Here is a 16,641-nt window from a genome sequence, read left to right on the forward strand (position 1 = left end):
CCGTTGTTCTACATACGTTTCAGGGGAGGCCGCTGGAACTGGGAGATGGTTAACAGAAAATACCAGGTGAACTAAAGGGAACTGAAACTATTATCTGTGTGTTTAATCTGGAGGTAGATGCTGTTCAGAGCAGTAATTAGAGTGCTCATTTAGTTATATGTCATTCCAAGAAAAAGGGAACAGACTCTTTAAAACCATTATATAGTTTATTTATCAGTACAGCAGTCAGATTCCATATTGTAAAACCAAAAATGTGTGAACTGGAAGTCACACCTCAGAAAGCATAATCAAATTGTAATTATTCTAACATGACATCTAAAGGAAGATAATTCAAGCTATTCTGCATTCTTAGGATGAGAAAAACAATTATGAATGTAAATATGGATGAAAGGTAATTTCTCTGCAATAGCCTGAGATGTCAGTGTTCGTGCTGAAAGAAGCYGCTTTCTGTGTACAGCTTAGTGATAGCCTGCATCATCACGAATCCTAAGCATTACCGCTGCAGTAGATCTACTTTTWTTCTCATGCTCCATTAAAAGTCTTCTTAAGCTTTTGACTAAATTCCTGCACCACAACATTTACACTGCCCTCCTATCATCAGTATTATACAAAATACAGTCCCTCTCATCCTCAGCCTGCCCGCTAACTTAGGCTATAAAATGCAGGTAATAATTTCTGCAGGGAAATGTGTTTTATGTTTAAGTCAGATAATTGTTTTAGACACCCAGTTATGTTTAGATAATGGGATGAACAGTTGTATGTAGGTATAAATAAAGCTCTTCCCCTGCACAAGTAAGAGGCTCTCCTGTTTTTGTTCTCAAAAGACACATTTTCCCTGTGAGGAGTGGTGGTGCCAATCCAGTGTCTCCAGGGCAGTGGAAACGGCAGGAAGCAAAGCCACCACCAGCAGTCACATCCAGGAATTTTACGTGGGACAAGGACTAGAAGTTTCAGCCCAGCAGAGCCCCGCAGGTGGACCTTGTTAGTCTGTTATTTGGGTGTCTGTGGTCTGGATTACAGTGAGATGTGGTAAACAACTGCACTGTACTATGTACTTAAGATTTGTTATCTACAAATTAAAAAGCAACAACAACAACAAAWCCCTATTCTTTTTTTCCTCTGGATTAACAATCTGATTAATTTTGCAAGTAATAAGCAAAGTGAGARAACAGATAAGATTCATTTATACAGTAGAGGGTATCCTATATCACAAGCAAGGCACTCAACAGGCACTCAAAGCTACCTCAGTCTTTCCTAAGAAAGACTATTTTATGAAAATTTCTATTGCACCAAGCCCCCAGAAGATATAAAACAAATCTATATGTTTTCACCTTAGCCCCTTGTTTTTATAAGAATAAAAAAGTACAGATGTGAGTCCTGTACCTAATCTAGTAGTCAGTGTTCAACTAAAGATTTAAACAATGCCTGGCTTGCTTTTCAGCAGGGGATCTTTCTCATTRCTCTTGGAGAAGAAAATGGTTTTGAAATGGCTGAAATAAGTGCTGTGTCCCTCCTGGTTCTCTGCTTGTCCTGGGCTTCTCTCGATAGGTTTGTATTGTTTGTATCTCCTGCAAGGAACGTGTGTAGTTAGTTCGTTGCCAAAAGACAGTAAAATGAAGGCTCATACTCAACACGTAACCAGTACTCATGAGAATCGGTTATGAATTCGTGATACCTGTTCTTGCTTCTCCTGCCCCTTCAGTCCCATACAACCCCACAGAGCAGCAGCTGCCTCAGATTAGTTGTGGCTAGGTTAAGGAGGAGGCTCTGTTGCTTAGTTCTGGTCTTACTGTTGCTCYGTAGAGGAGCAACCTCTCTTTCTTTCTCACCACTGACTGAGGAGCGAGCACTCCTTTAACTCAGGAGCCTCAGGTTCCTCTCAAAACCTGGTGAGAAGCTCCAAAACGAATATTGCAGTAACAAATGCTTTGGTTATCTACTTCTTCTGCATGCTTGATGCCCTTTCCCCAATTTATTTGTTATTTTTTTAATGAAGAACTTTGATGGTTAATACTTGGTCTGTCACTCAAACACTGCTCGTAAGAGTTCAAAAGCTAAATTAAATTTTTATTGGTTAGCTTTGACTGGATACATAAATCACCTACTGCAGTTCCCAGACTTTACAGTATTACTGTTTGTGTTTATGAACACAAAATATAATCTTCTATGAAATTCCTTTATGTTAGCATATTTTTGATGTTTTTATGGCTTAAAGCAGTAAACTTATTTTTGTGACTGTTTGCCAGAGTATTTCTGAGCAGCAATACAACAGAAATAAAAATATACCTAAAGCAAATTCAGCTTGTTGGTTTTGTTAATTTAAATTAATATTTTTGTCACTTCCCTGAACTGTTATTAATCCTGCTAGACAGCAACTTACTTGTAAAGGACAACAGCCACAATGACAACAAATACCGCCAGCAGACCAAGGAAGATGAAGACACCTTCTGTTGTTCTTGAGGACGGTCCTAGATTTCAGGAAGCAGGTTTGATTAGAAGATCACCTTCATTTTTACAGTGAAATGGATTATTTTTAAGTTTAATTCTCAGTGCCGTCARCCTGCAGATTGGGCTTTGGCAGTTTGATGTCAGCCGTGCTCCCGAAACCACAATTGCCTTTTCAGTGGGGAAGGGAAGAGAGGGACTTGCTGGTCCCCACGAGATGGGGCTAATTCACTCTTTGCCTAATTGCTATGCTACAGGACCACTTATATGAGGTGCATAACATATATAATCTCTTTAATGTATAATGTAAGAATTTTCATTATTTTGCTACCTAAGGGATGTTAGGGAAGAAGGGATGAAAAAAAGAAATCTGCAGTATGTTACTGGCTCTCTCAGTCCACAGCCAAACATGGTTACRTGGGGCCAAGTGCCTGATGGAGCTGGGTGTTGTTTGCCTGATTTTGCCTCTGCTTTGGTAAAATTCTCATGGGGATAAAATCAACTCTGGACTCTGCGTGTCATTGAAATCTGCCTGCTGGTGTGTCAGGGACCACTGCACTCAGCTTTACTCCTAATCCCATTGAATCTGAGGGAAAAAGAGGCCACATCAATACAAGTGTTTTCTTGATTTATGTTAAACCTTAATTTTCCAGTTCACAGGCTGTCATTTACTGATGTTAATTGACACTGACACACATCCTTGGTGCTCACGTTAATTGTATGTATACAATGAACTAACCTAGAAATGCATGTTGATTTACCTATCCAGTGTATTAATTTATAGTTGCTATATATTAATATAAAGATACCACCTTTGGGTTTACCATTTACTTGGGATGTGTGCCTCATGCATTCTTCAGCTTGTTGCTTTATTTTTTGGTAAAAGTTTGACATCAGTCCTAGTTTACCCTGTATTTTTGTTGATACTRTAAGGGTTTACATTATTTTATGAATCGTGTAGGCCTTTGAACTAGTCTGCAAAACACCACGTCTGTGCAACAAATATGAATCATAGGGCTACARCCCCTTCAACGGCAGTTTAGATGAGTTAGGAGTTGATGTTTTGTGCAGTACCCACATAACCGAGGCACCGACTGTATACTCAGGCACCAAATTATGTTATTTTCAGAAAATCTTAGATTATTGCTTTCCCTTGAATGGAGAATAATGATACAAGGGAGATATCTACAAATGTTTCAGTGGAATTCATACCAGCGACCTCTCAGGTTCTAATTCACACATGAAGATTGGAAGTGTCTTAGTTGTGATGGACTGATTTAGGTGTAGCCAAGTTTATATCTAGATTAAATAAAATCACCTGAAAATGATGCARCAAATGGCTACAGAGGGTCAGTTCCTTGGTGATGCTAATTGAAAACCCAGTAGATTCACCAGGGTRCTTGAGTGGGAGGACATGGAGAGGCATGGAGATGGGCTGGGCCTCTCTCTGAATCTGGGGAACAGCTGGGTCTGTTGAGGGCTGCTTGGATAGTCATGGGCAAGATGCGGTGAGAATCATCTCACCAGAGGTAGASCTTTCTGTTCTAACCATTCAACTAACCTAAAGCAGTAACTCCATGCACTCTTGGCAGTCAGTGTTCAAGGTACAGGCCTTTCCAGAAGGTGATTCTACCTTACACTGATGCAGTAGAGACCAGTTCAAGATCAGTGGGTTAAAAAGAGGGCCCAAGACAGACAACTCAGCTGTAGGCTTCGATTCTGTCTCTGGTGAGCCYAATTCCTCTCTCAGGTTCTCTGTATTTGAGCTCTGTGTGTGTGAAGTGGGCAGGCTGGCAGTTCCCCACCTACCTTTGTGCCAGAGTTGTTCTGTGGAAAAATACATTACAGCTGAACTACTGTTTGTGTTSTTTGATACGGAAGGGTTTGTATAATTACCGTACTCACTAGGTCATACACATAAACCAAACCGAGTTCTGAYATCAGAAATTCCCATCGGGGAAGGATCATCTGTTGTTTTTGTGAGGGCTCATGAAGCCTGGTGGCCTCAGCTGAGGCCTGTAAGCACCCCTGAACCCACATGGATGTTCTGTGAGCTCCTCCATCCCCAGGGAGGTGATCACAGGAGACCACGCACCCCTGCTCGGGGCAGACTCACCTCCGTTCACAGATATGAGCGCGCTTGCGAGGGCTTGACTTGTGTCGTCTCCCAAGGTGATGTTTACACAGTACGTGCCAGGCTCGTCGAAAGCCCTCCGTACGGTGAGGTGGCATTTGTCAGTGACGATGGGGTCGCACACCACGCTCCGAGACACCCGGCACGTGGGGTCGGAAACTACTGTGCACACATCTGTGGGAAGACTGGGTTGGGAAGAGAGAGTAYACTGTATGCGTGGAGTCCCGTTTGCCCGGTTTGTATGATAAACACTTCCATAATCCTGTTTCATTTAGAATTTAACCCTTCATGGTGGTAATGCCACCTAAAACTGTTTATAAAGCCTGTTGCCTTTAAAATTTGTTGCCATTGAAGGAATACAGATTCTTAGGTGCAGTATTATGTGCAGCAAATTGTTATGCTGGTTTTAGAAGGATTCATGATTTTCCAGATTCATTATCAGAATAATTGTACCTCTCAGTCCTCTTAAATCCCATTCTAGGAGGTAGGAATTTTAATGCAATATTTTCCTGCCTAAGGAATTGCTTGGACACACCCTGAAATATTTTATTTACCTGAAATATCAAAAATCATGGCTAGAAGGAAGGATTTTTCTTCCAATTTCAGCCGACTGCTTCCTATTTCCTGAAATCCCGTCTTTACAAAATATAAATTGATTCTACCTATTTATCTAGCTCTCTTATTTTTCTTAGGCATGACATTTGTTCTGAATCCTAAGAGCTTTGCAGCAACCTCTGCTGATGTAGTTTACAAGTGAGACTTTCACTATCTTYGGTTTCAGAAAAGAAATGAAATGCCTCTGGTCCCAGCTCTTATTCATGCAGCTGCATCTGCAGTTTTAAAGCAATTAGCAGTTTCATTTATATACTTACCTCCCTTGGCAGGTAACAACAAAGTCAACGAGRGGGTTTTCAGCTTGACTTTCTGTCATCTGGATGTTTGTCATCTGGATGATATTTACCTCAAGGATTCCCTCTGGAAGAGGAAACAGATGTCAAGGGTAGGACATACGATAAGCTCTCAAGTGTTTCTGTACAAGTTGATGCACTTGTTGCACAAGCTGATGCACAGCTCAGGTTTTGTTTTCTGTAACCTTCTTTCTCCCTTAGCACTCTTGTTGAAGGGTTCAAAGCAGGAGGCTTCCAGTGCATTTCTCATGAGGCTGTTCTCTCCTCATCTGCCTCCATCCAATTACCTCTGCCTCCTGCTAAYCAGGACCCCTGTGCATACTAAGGTCAGCTCAACCTTACGCAACCTCTCAAGGCCAGTATGTCTCARGTGTGCCAGTTTCTGAAGCTAAGGGTATAGAAAAGAATGATACAGCCCACATTTTGTCGGATATTGCCCAGTGAAAATGACCAGAAACATCTGAGCACGGGGGCAGCCACTGGCAGCAGCCCAGAGACCCACATGTCTGGAACCAAGGCACCATAAGCTCTGCTGCTGGGTCCTGGGAGCGTGTGTCGTAGCTGTGCTTCAACCTTTAGAAATGTCTAGATCTAGAAAAGCTACAACTGAGAGAGAAGGATCCAATTGAAGGTCACATMTTAGATAAAAGAGAAGCTAAATATTTTCTCAGCCGTACATGTATAATGTTATTGGCTCCACTCTTCTCTTGAGATACTGACTTAGGTTCCTTACCTACAACAGAGATATCAGTTCTGTAATATCCATATCTGTAAATATGGCAGCCTTCATCCGGATTGTCTTCCGTTGTCTCGACAGCAAAGGAGGAGTCTGGGTTAGAAGATGGTTCAATGGTTACTGTTGTTTTAGGTAGGAAAAAATAGATACACAGACTAGAACTAGTTCTGCTTAGGGAATTCTGAACATGGCCGTGTCTTTCAACTCCATTMATTGCATTTGCTATTAGTTGTTCTGCTCTACAGCTATGCAGTAATGCACTTATTCATATAGGATCAGGGACTGGACCAGATGATCTCTAGAGGTCCCTTCCAACCTCAACCATTCTGTGATTCTGTGACTCTGTGATCGTGGTAGAAGCTTAAAGAAGACGTATGTGCCCTGCTTTTCTGTAAGGCTGGGATGTCAGAACTGTTTGCCTCCATAGCTTAACTCCAGAAGTCACTGTACTAGTCACTTGTCTCTAAGAAATAAGTGAATCTACAAGTTTTGGTATAATTAAAAACTTTAAATCAAATTCCCAGATCAATTATAGAATAAATCCAAATGCCAATAAAAGCTTTAAAATTCTCTCTTTAAAAAATTGTGTTCTTCTATTGCTCCACATTAGTGTTAGTTGAAAAATTAAGAGGTGATGGAAGGTGATGGAGGGGATGGATGGATGGGTATTATATCTTTCCTTTTTCTTTCTCATTTAAAATTGCTAAAAGCATATATTAAAATTAGACGTATTTTCAATGTAATAGTAGTAGTAGTAGTAGTAGTAATATAACTACACAGGCTGAAGCTGCAGTCTTTGGCAAAACATAAAATTCTTTGAGATGATAAGCCAGTGCTGAACATAATGCAAATTATTCTGAAACATAATAGCACGCAAATTTAAAGCAGAAAAGGAATTTTGGGTTCATGCCATGTGAAAATCCCCTATTTTGGGATTTTTTTTTCCAAGTTCAATCCAACTTCATTAAATTTTGGATGGAGGTTAGAAAAGACGAGGAAGGAAGCAGCTCTAAGAGTGTTGATGCAGATTGCAGGCAACTATGAGATACCTATTTGTCAGTTTAAATTTAAATCTTACCTCTGGAAATGTCCCTAAATAGGCAAGATTAAAACCTGTTGATTTTAGATGCCAAAGGGTCTAAAAAGGAATGTGTCCACCTAATGTCCTCACATTGTGATAGGTATTGTTGTGGTAGCAGCCGATGTACCGTAAATGAGGCTCGGGTTCTAAACGTGTAACTGATGCCCGTGTGTTTATTGATTCTGACTTGAGACTGTGTTCATAGACGGGTTTGCAGAGTTTTTGGGGGTCTTACTTTGGTGGCATACAACTTCTAAAGATATATACTTAAAATTCTAAGTTTTCTTTATCATTAGTACTGATCAGACAGATGAACTCTTACCTGCTGAGGTGGGCAGTGCTGCAGTGGGTGTTACTGGCTTGCAAGGTACAGGTATGATAGCCTGGACAGTTAAATTCAGAGTGAAGTTTCCTTGTAGAGTGTAAGTGTGAGGTGTAATGGAGCCGCTTGCTACAAATAAGCCGCTTCCATCTCCAAAGTCCCACTTGTAGGAGATGACGGAATTGTTAAGATAGTGGCTGGGGTCGTGGATCTTCACGTCGAATGTGATTGGTGAGTCTTTGATAAAGATAGAGTCTGAGATGTTGCGGTCATTTTTCTGGGACATGTTCACAAATAACGGAATTTTGTCTGCAAGAAAAAAAAAAAAGGAAGAAAACAACTGAAACAAGTATATCTGTCTGCAAACACCTCCAAACTTCCTGAATAGTCAGAATGTAAGACAATATCTTTAACGTGGCTTTCTACTTTAATTCAGTTTAGTGAGTGATGTCAATAGGAAACAGTTACACAGAGAAGTATGGGAACATATAAGGAATGAAAAGCACCTGTTGAAGATGACATTTCCTCTAGTAATTCAATTTTCATCACAAAGTAGAGGTGTTAATATGGAGGTAGATGCAAAGGTAAATTGTGTTATTTGAGGCAATTTGCCAGAGATTTCACATCCATATTAAAACTTGTCTTGGGCCAATGCCTTCCTTTCATCCCAGATATTGCTCATGTTGAATTCTTGTAACACCTACACCACAAATATCTCCAGGATTTTATTGCAGTTTATTTCAGGACACTCACCTGTTACAACATAAATGCTACTTGCTCTTGCAATTGGAACATAAGTTGAGTGYCCTCTCCTGTAAATGGAAACCTCCATCACGTGTTTGCCAAGAGTGATATTTGCTGTGTTGAGTGAAATTATTGTTGAAAAGCGGCCTTTTTTTTCGTAGTACTGACCTGAAACAGAACATACACTTATAAAATGTTTTACCCCTTAAGGCTAGTTACAGTAAACTGTTCAAGATAACCAAAGTCTCCATGGATTTGTGATTGTATAAACCRTAATACAAGTTCAAAATCATCAATTATCTGGAAAACAGGTTCTTATGGAGCACTAAATACTGATACAACACGTTTACTCCCATTATACATGTGATTTTTTTTGAAAGATGTCAGAAAGATCTTCCAAATTTCATCGATCTAAGAAAAGCCATTCACAAGGCATCCACATCTCTCCAAAGGAATTTCATTATATTATCAGTATTATGTAGTGAACAATGTTACCTCTTAGGCATTTTAAATTAACTGTATATCTTCAGGTAGCAAGAGGGTATAATACTTCTTGCTTTGTTTACCAGAACTCTTTGTATACATTTACTTATTTATATTTGTAACAGCTGATTGGGGTAGGTAAATATTAGCAACTTTATTTAAAATTGAAAGCATTTCTGTTATTATCTCTGATGCTTATATTGATATTGTGAAGCTAAATTAGGATATTAAGAGTTAGTATGTASCCAGTGTTTGAAATAGCCCAACCATTGCATTCTGTGCGATGGTTGGGCTTGCACAGAATGTGTTGTCCCCATCTGTGACTAGAACAGAACCACACAGTCACTGACAATTTGCAGAGCCAAGAAGTGCTATACCATTAGTCCGATCTATGGATATACAGCTCGGTGGTCTCTCTTAAGTTCATGAATCCGAAGTAGTAGCAACTGGTCAACAAATCCTCTGGCTGACCTGCTCAGGCCTTCTGTTTTCCTAGAAAGCTATCTTGCATATTACTGAAAGGAAACTAATTTTCTATGGTTTTAGTTCTCCGTATGCTTAGCCTTCAGGAAAATCTCCTGGTGATAAATGATTTTAAAATCTGGCAGAAGATAAGAGAGCAGCTGATATCTTCTCTGAGAAGCACTGAATGGATTCGGGATTCTCATTCAGGAATTATGGACTACCTTTTAAGAACTTTAAATGCAAGATATTAGAAAAATAAGCTAATATGCAAACAGAAAGTAAGTTTTGCAGCAGCAACCAAACCAAAATATGTTTTGCAGTACTAACCAAATGTATGAAACAGGTAGACAAAGTTCCTCCTCCTCCAGTCAGCATGGTGAGGGAAAGGTCTCCCATCTGGGAATACATTATGGCTATGGTTGCCTGTACAGTTTCCCCAGCCACAGTTGTCGATCCACTTCGTCCAGTTGTAGACATACTGATCCTGCAGGGCTGGAGGATCTAAGTTTAGAAATAGGACATGTTCCTGGTCRGTTGTGAAGTGCATGGTAAACCAGGAAAGAGCATGCAGACATCCCAGGTCACAGCAACACGAGCAATGGGGTAAGTGGGCTATTTTTTATTTTTAGACTGACAATTAATTCTTCTGAGATGTTTTGTTTGCTTTTTTAAGGCATAGTTTAAAGTCGCTTGCCCCAAACCTGCTGTGAACTACAGAGGGTGCTATTTCACTGGAGCCAGTGCAGCTGCCCTGATATTCAGCAAGCAAAATTAAATATTTAAWTATAAGAACAGCTGTGCAAGCAGTGGAAGCAATTTGTTTTGCCAGAAAATATTTCTATGGCACTGTTACATCAACTACAGCACCATCCTGAATAATAAAAAGACAGTCTCTCCCCAAACAGTGAAACGAACTTTTAAGTAGAGAATGGATATCAGCAGTTAATGAGACATGAGACAGTGGAAGAAGCAGAACATGTGCTGAAGAAAAAATCCATCTTTGAAATGAAAATTACTTTGATCAGTTGAAACATTTGCTGAACGTTTATGAGTTCTGGGGAAGATCAGCACAACAGTCTGTTTCACTCAAGAACTAGTAACTTCAAAAAAACAAATTGTGATGTTTTTGCTCTTTGTAGCTCTTAATGACAATCAAAAAAAGCTAATGCTCTGGTGAAAAGACTACCTGTTTTTAAATGATAAAGTTTTCCTAGTTACTTTTTGTTCTTGAAATAGGGGAATGTGAAATTTACTCTCCCTTGAGGGTTCGATTAGGCAACCTTGTGAGTGGGCTGACGAGCAATAAAGGTATTTATAGGAAGCCAAATTAAAGTCATTACTCTGGAAAAATGATTTTATAGTGAAAACAAATCTCCTTAAAGTACTTGTCCATTATATATAACAGGTACAGAAGTGTAAAAATAATACAGTGGTATTCTGAAGAAGAAAAATGGCAAGACAGAGGCTAGACACTAGTGTAGGTATCAGTTAAAGCAACAAAACTTAGGATTGCAGGTTGTGCTTCTGAAGATTTCAAAGATCTATGGCACTCCCACCGGAACAACGTTGAGACACATGGGTGGCAGATGGAGACCCCCATACCTACCCTGGGTACAGTTTCTCTCATATATTATGTTGCCATCGTTATCTTCTCTCTGGCACTTGGGAAACTGGAGAGTCACTACGAAAGTCACGTTGGATCCTACCAGTGCTGGGCTGTCAGTGACCAGCTTGGCTCTCACCCTTCCTCCTGCAGAAAATACAACTGAGACTTCACTGCAGTAAAGGACACACGGAGCAGCAGTTACCTTCAGCTGTGCACTATTCACGTTTGAAATCCTTTATTGACATCTCTCTTATTTCCAATGGTRTTTGTGCTCCGAAAGCTGCTTGCACCCATATTGAAATCCCAGTTTACAAGAAGCAGAGGGATTTATCATCTCTGCCAAAATCACTCACTGATCCCTGATTTATTTCCTTCTTAAGGCTGAGAATCRGATTTTTATCTATTGGGTCAATATGTTCCAAAGGAGAACACTTTGATTTCTCTCTGGGGATGTAGTCTTTAGACCTCAGGTCAGACAAGGGTGATGATAAACTGGGCCTTCACAGACCTTCACAGCCCCTCAATACCTCTTAACCTGTAGGAATTTCTGATGTTGTCACAACTCACTTGTACGCTTCCTCAAGCAATCTACTAATAGCACTAACCAAGCCAATGGTCTCAAATTTATTATTGTATGCAACAGCATGTAGGAAATAGAATTACAGCTCCTACACCCTTTCATAAGGGTGGACTTCTTTTTTCTTTTCCTTTATTTTAATTCAAAAATCTTTTTGAACTCTGTGTGTGCAACTACCTTTCCAGCAGTCCTTCCACCTGGGATCTCCTTCTTTCCAGAAAGGATAAAGGTTTTCATTCCATTCATTTTGATCACTGGACCAGCCTTGTATCTTCCTATAGGATGTGGCTGCAGAAGTTTGTTCCTGGCTCAGCACATCTTGGAACCCTAGATAGAAAAGGAAAGAACATATAATGCCYTAAAATATTCCCTGCTACTCTGTCAGGAGATAATTGTGCTGAAGAATCTACTTATGTTTCTTTTCTTGTACTAATTAGAAAACTCTTCAGCAGTGCGAAGTTATTGAACTTTATCTTTACAACTATAGACACTTAAACCACCAAAGCTAAAGTAAATACAATTCTGTCAATGATTTGCAGTTGCTCTATTCCAATCTTTCCAGAGAAACAATAGCTTTTACAAGATTTTTACCATGTCAGAACAAGTGTTCTTATGGAATGGACATAACCATGTCCATTGTAGTCTGTGGTTGTAAAGAGGTTGCTTCCTTGCTAAGTCTTTAGTGCCTGAGTGGTAATCTATGATTGAAAGCTCAGTAGACGAAGTTCACTCTGGGTCTCAGTTGCACTTTAGTGGAAGCTGTGCTAGGAGTGAGTTTTGACCCACTGAAGCTTCGTGTATGAMTTGGTTGGTGGTTTGAATGGGAGTGGTTGAGCCAATTTTAACTGGTATTTCCAGAAAAGGAAACGTAGAGTTGAATCATAGATTTAATATAACAACATTAAATTAACATAACAACAAAGACACTAGCTTCATGTCTATTACTTTAAAATGGTTCAGATTAAATAATTTTAATAACTTCTTCTCATTTTAGCACAAGGGATGGACTCATGTTTTTCCCAGGCATTTGAAAGGCTTCTGTAACAAAGCAGATGCGTTATGAGAAGCAAAATAAATAACCAGGTAACCTGTGGGAACATGTTTAACATTGTAGGCTGCCATAGAAATATGTTTGTAAGTAAGCTCCTGGGCAGAGCTCCATTAAAGCCTGGAGGCTTGAAACAGCTCTGTGATGTTAATCAGGTAACCACTGGGTGTGCCATCACATCAAGGGAGTTGGGGTTTCTTCTGCTTTTCTTGCCTTTATTTTAAAGTCACCTGGTGTTGGACACTTCTGTGGTGTGGATACAAGTGCAACCATTGCTAGATGATTTCAGGGAAAATGTARAATTCTGTAAGAAAGGCAGGAATGTCCCTGGGTGGTGTTAGATTACCAGCTATGTTGGAATTTTTCCAGATTTTGGAGAAAAGTAAGTAGCAAGTATAGCTGGTTTGAGCTGCCAGAAAGGACATGCCTTCAGACAGGCCAATGCCCATCTCTCATGATCCGGCCAAACTGAAGCTGTAAGTCCTCTCTCAAGTATCTTGGGGCTTGATGGTCTGAACAGATTTTACAATTGGAAATACATTCTTTTTACCATGTTTTGTGGCCCTAGAGATACTTCTCACACTCTAACTTAAAACAATTAAAATCAAGCCTTTCCTGAAGATGTACTACACTGGTGTGAGAAAAGCACAACATTACAATGGACATCGTGTATGTCACATATTCTATCATTTGCAGTCTTGGTCTTAAGTAGAATTGGGTAATGCTGGCCTTCCAAAATATTTCCCAGAAAAGAAAAACAGATTAGAGATTATAAAAATATTTCACAAAAGCTTATCAAGTTTGATTACAGTTTATATCAAGCAATTAATATGCAATCTTCTTAAAACTTTTGAATTTTTTTCCCTAGTTTTACCATTATCTTTGATTTTACTTTAAGATGGTTTAATGAATGAAAATATTTTGACTTTGTGAGATCAAAACAATGGATTCAGTCAATGTATCCTCCACTCTGCAAACACGCATCAAAAAGAACTGGAAAACACTTTATTTTTTAAAAGCTTAAAATCTGGAGTAACAATCTTTGAATTCAAAAGTCATTTTCTTGTCCAACTTAGGTAATAACTGTGGTCATTGCTTCTAAATCATAAGTTCCTAAGGCGTTTGTCTTCCTCTCTGGTGTGCTTTGCTTGTCTCAATCAAATATAAAACATTTCACAAGATTCAGGAAAGACAAAGGCATTTTTTTTCAGTCAATAAAATATTTCAGCTCCAGCTTCTCTAGCACATGAACTGAAGGTTTTCAKTTGCTGAATTTAAAGGAATAAAAGACTTCTTTAACAATTGAAAATATTCAAGAACAGATATTGGTCATAACCAAAATTGGGGCAATTTGGTTCAGAGCAGAATAATAATAGAACCTGGGGAAATGGTTATTGTAATAGTTTTGGTGAGGTAATCATAGGGGAAAATATCTTATTCCTAGATTGATCTTTTTCTTTCTCATCTGKTTTTGTTTTTGGTGAAAAAGGAACAGAAAGGAAGTTCAGCATTTCTAGCCACACATGGCTACCATTAGCCATGAGAGAGAAAGATATTAGAGCAGCAATAAAAAAGACATAACAAAGAAGAAGATATTAGAAATAAAAAGGATGAAACTATGMTATCACATATAAGAAGTCACATATATTCAGCTAAGCTGAGGTAAGTTTTACATTCTTTAATTCTTTACATTCTTTACATTCTAAGAAAAGTGTAAACTCTGAGAAGTTCAGTGTAAAAACATAATAAAGCAGAAAAAAAGAGACTTCAAGGAACAACTTGCAAAAACATAAAACTACTAATTACTATGTATGTAAGGTACAGTTAAAATTCTGGGTAAATGCTGCTGTGAGCTTGTGCAGTTTTACATTCATTACTATTCYCCATTGGTGACAGGTACAAGGCTGACCTCAGCTTATAAGGTTTTCAGTTCCTTCTTAAGTCCCCAAATCTTGGTACCTAACTCTGAGGTCAGAGAGTCAACCTAGACTGTGTCAAGCGGAGAGTCTTGGAAGATGAGGACCAGCTCTGTGCCTATCTAACGCAGCCTGAGGGTCTAATTCCTTGACTGGACTCTTTGAGATTTGGAATCCAAAGGCACGGGTGTCCCAGCTGGGAGCAACGCCTTTAACCCATCTAATCTGGCTTCTTTAGTCCAGGCTTAGCTGAGCAAATTTCTGACATTTCTACCCAGACCCAGGTAACCTCGAGATGCAGCAGCTTCCTGCCACCTACCAGTTCCCAAGCCTACCTACAGCAACTGCTAAACTTCGCAGTAGCAAAAAAAGGTTTTACATCTCAGGATGTTGAATTTGCAGCTGCAGGGTAAAGGAAAGGACAAAGCACTCACGTATGGCAGCAGTGCCCAGAGCCAGCAGAGCTTGAGCCAGCAGCAGGAGTCCGAGGTGGTGCCAAACCGTGCTCATGGTGTGAGAGAGCGTGCGGCCGCTCAGCCCGTGCAGAGGAGTGGAGTGCGCCCAGTTCCTCCACGCAGTAACTCCTTCAGGCTCTGCCGAGAAGTGAGAATAAAGTTTCTCTGCTGCTCTGCTCTCCGATTAAATGAAGGGCTCCAGGAGTCATCATGTGATGGAATTAAGCAGAGATGCATGATTTTGTCTTCAGCTTCTTTCAGCTCATGTGCTTATGACTCACCTCCCTTGCTTTCAGCATTCCCTGGGATTTCTGAGAGACCTGTTTAGAGCCACACCATTTACCTTGAAGGGATTTTAATACTAGTTTTGCACTGCGATCAATTTTTGCTCTTATTTGTTTTTAAATTAAAGCCATTTCTTTCCAGAAATCCAAATTAACTCTCACCTCAGACTGATTTGCAACTGTTACTTCAACAGCATTTGATTCACCCAGCACCACTTCATTAAAATATTCTTAATGACCTGGATCATGGGACTGACTGCACCCTCAGCAAGTTTGCAGATGGTATAAAACTGGGAGGAGTGGCTGATAAACCAGAAAGCTGAGCTGCCTTTCAGAGCGACCTCCACATACTGGAGAAACCATGAGGAACCTCATGGGCAATGCAAGGTCCTGCCCCTGGAGAGCAATGGATCCATGCAACAGTCCATGCTGGGAATGATGGACTGGAGAGCAGCTCTGCAGAGAAGGACCAGGGGGCACGGCGGACAACAGGCTGACTATGAGTCCGGTGGTACCCTGGGCTGCATTAGGCATCTCTAGACAGCTGAGGGAGGTGATGCCCTCTGCTCAGCCCTGGTGAGGCCAGTCAGAGTGCTGAGTCCAAGTCTGGGCCCTCCAGTGCGAGAGAGGGATGGTGCTACTGGAGTGAGTCCAGCAAAGAGCCATAGAGAGGGAGTACCTGTCTCATGAGGAGAGGTTGAGAGTTGGGACTGTTTAGTCTGGAGAGGAGAATCTTGAGGGAAATCTGTCAATATTTAAAATGCTGGGCAACAGCTACAAACTAAGTAAAGATGGGCTAATTCTAACACATCCTTGCAGTTGGCTCCCGATTAGAGTTGATTCTTAAGGAAAATGTTCTTTAAAAGTTTGTGCAGAAGAGCACACACATCTACCCTACTGCAGTTGTRTGATATGACATCATGATGCAAGGTCTCCTTGCAACACCGTGTGACACTGGGAAGACAGCAACATCAACCTGCAGGACGTTTGCAAATCTCCTTTATGGCAGTGCTGCTCTTAGTGAGAGTTCAGTGCATGACACAGACACACAGAGGCTGTAACTGAGATTGGAGGTTGTTGCAGGCCCACTTTAAGGTGAAGTTAGATGCTGCCCACAGTTATAAGGGTGGTCACAGGCTCTGTGTAGTGATGTCCTGTCTGTATTTAACTCATGAGTTGCCGTGATCAACGAACAAGCAAATRCTTCATTGTAGTCCATGATGTATAGAGATAACAGAAAAACAGACGAAGTTGRCGGAAAATGGAACCCAGGCAACCACTGCACTTGGCAGTTCAAGGTTAGATTCAACATCCTTCACCAACCCAGAGAGCTTCCACAAGGGATCTTCCTTAGGCAATGCAGCTGCTGTGTCTCTGCAGCCCTGGAAGCCCTTTTTTTTGCAGCAAAAGCACAAGCTTTGCTGAAACACAACATAG

The 16,641-nt window shown here is 40.3% G+C and overlaps 1 protein-coding gene across 1 annotated transcript; it reads right to left on the reverse strand.

The window, feature by feature from the left end:
* Positions 1-336: 336 nt before the first annotated feature.
* On the reverse strand, positions 337-15,157 carry GPNMB (glycoprotein nmb). The gene is given in 12 exon segments (XM_026033391.1): positions 337-1,568; positions 2,381-2,468; positions 4,562-4,764; positions 5,452-5,554; positions 6,221-6,316; positions 7,627-7,935; positions 8,380-8,538; positions 9,646-9,819; positions 10,925-11,068; positions 11,679-11,828; positions 14,900-15,071; positions 15,074-15,157. Coding segments are annotated over 12 exon segments (1,836 nt in total). The 3' UTR covers positions 337-1,414.
* Between the last annotated feature and the right edge of the window lie 1,484 nt (positions 15,158-16,641).

The sequence above is a fragment of the Nothoprocta perdicaria genome, unplaced genomic scaffold (assembly GCF_003342845.1).
Source record: "Nothoprocta perdicaria isolate Ctin4 unplaced genomic scaffold, notPer1 scaffold_128, whole genome shotgun sequence".
In the NCBI taxonomy this organism is placed as follows: domain Eukaryota; kingdom Metazoa; phylum Chordata; class Aves; order Tinamiformes; family Tinamidae; genus Nothoprocta; species Nothoprocta perdicaria.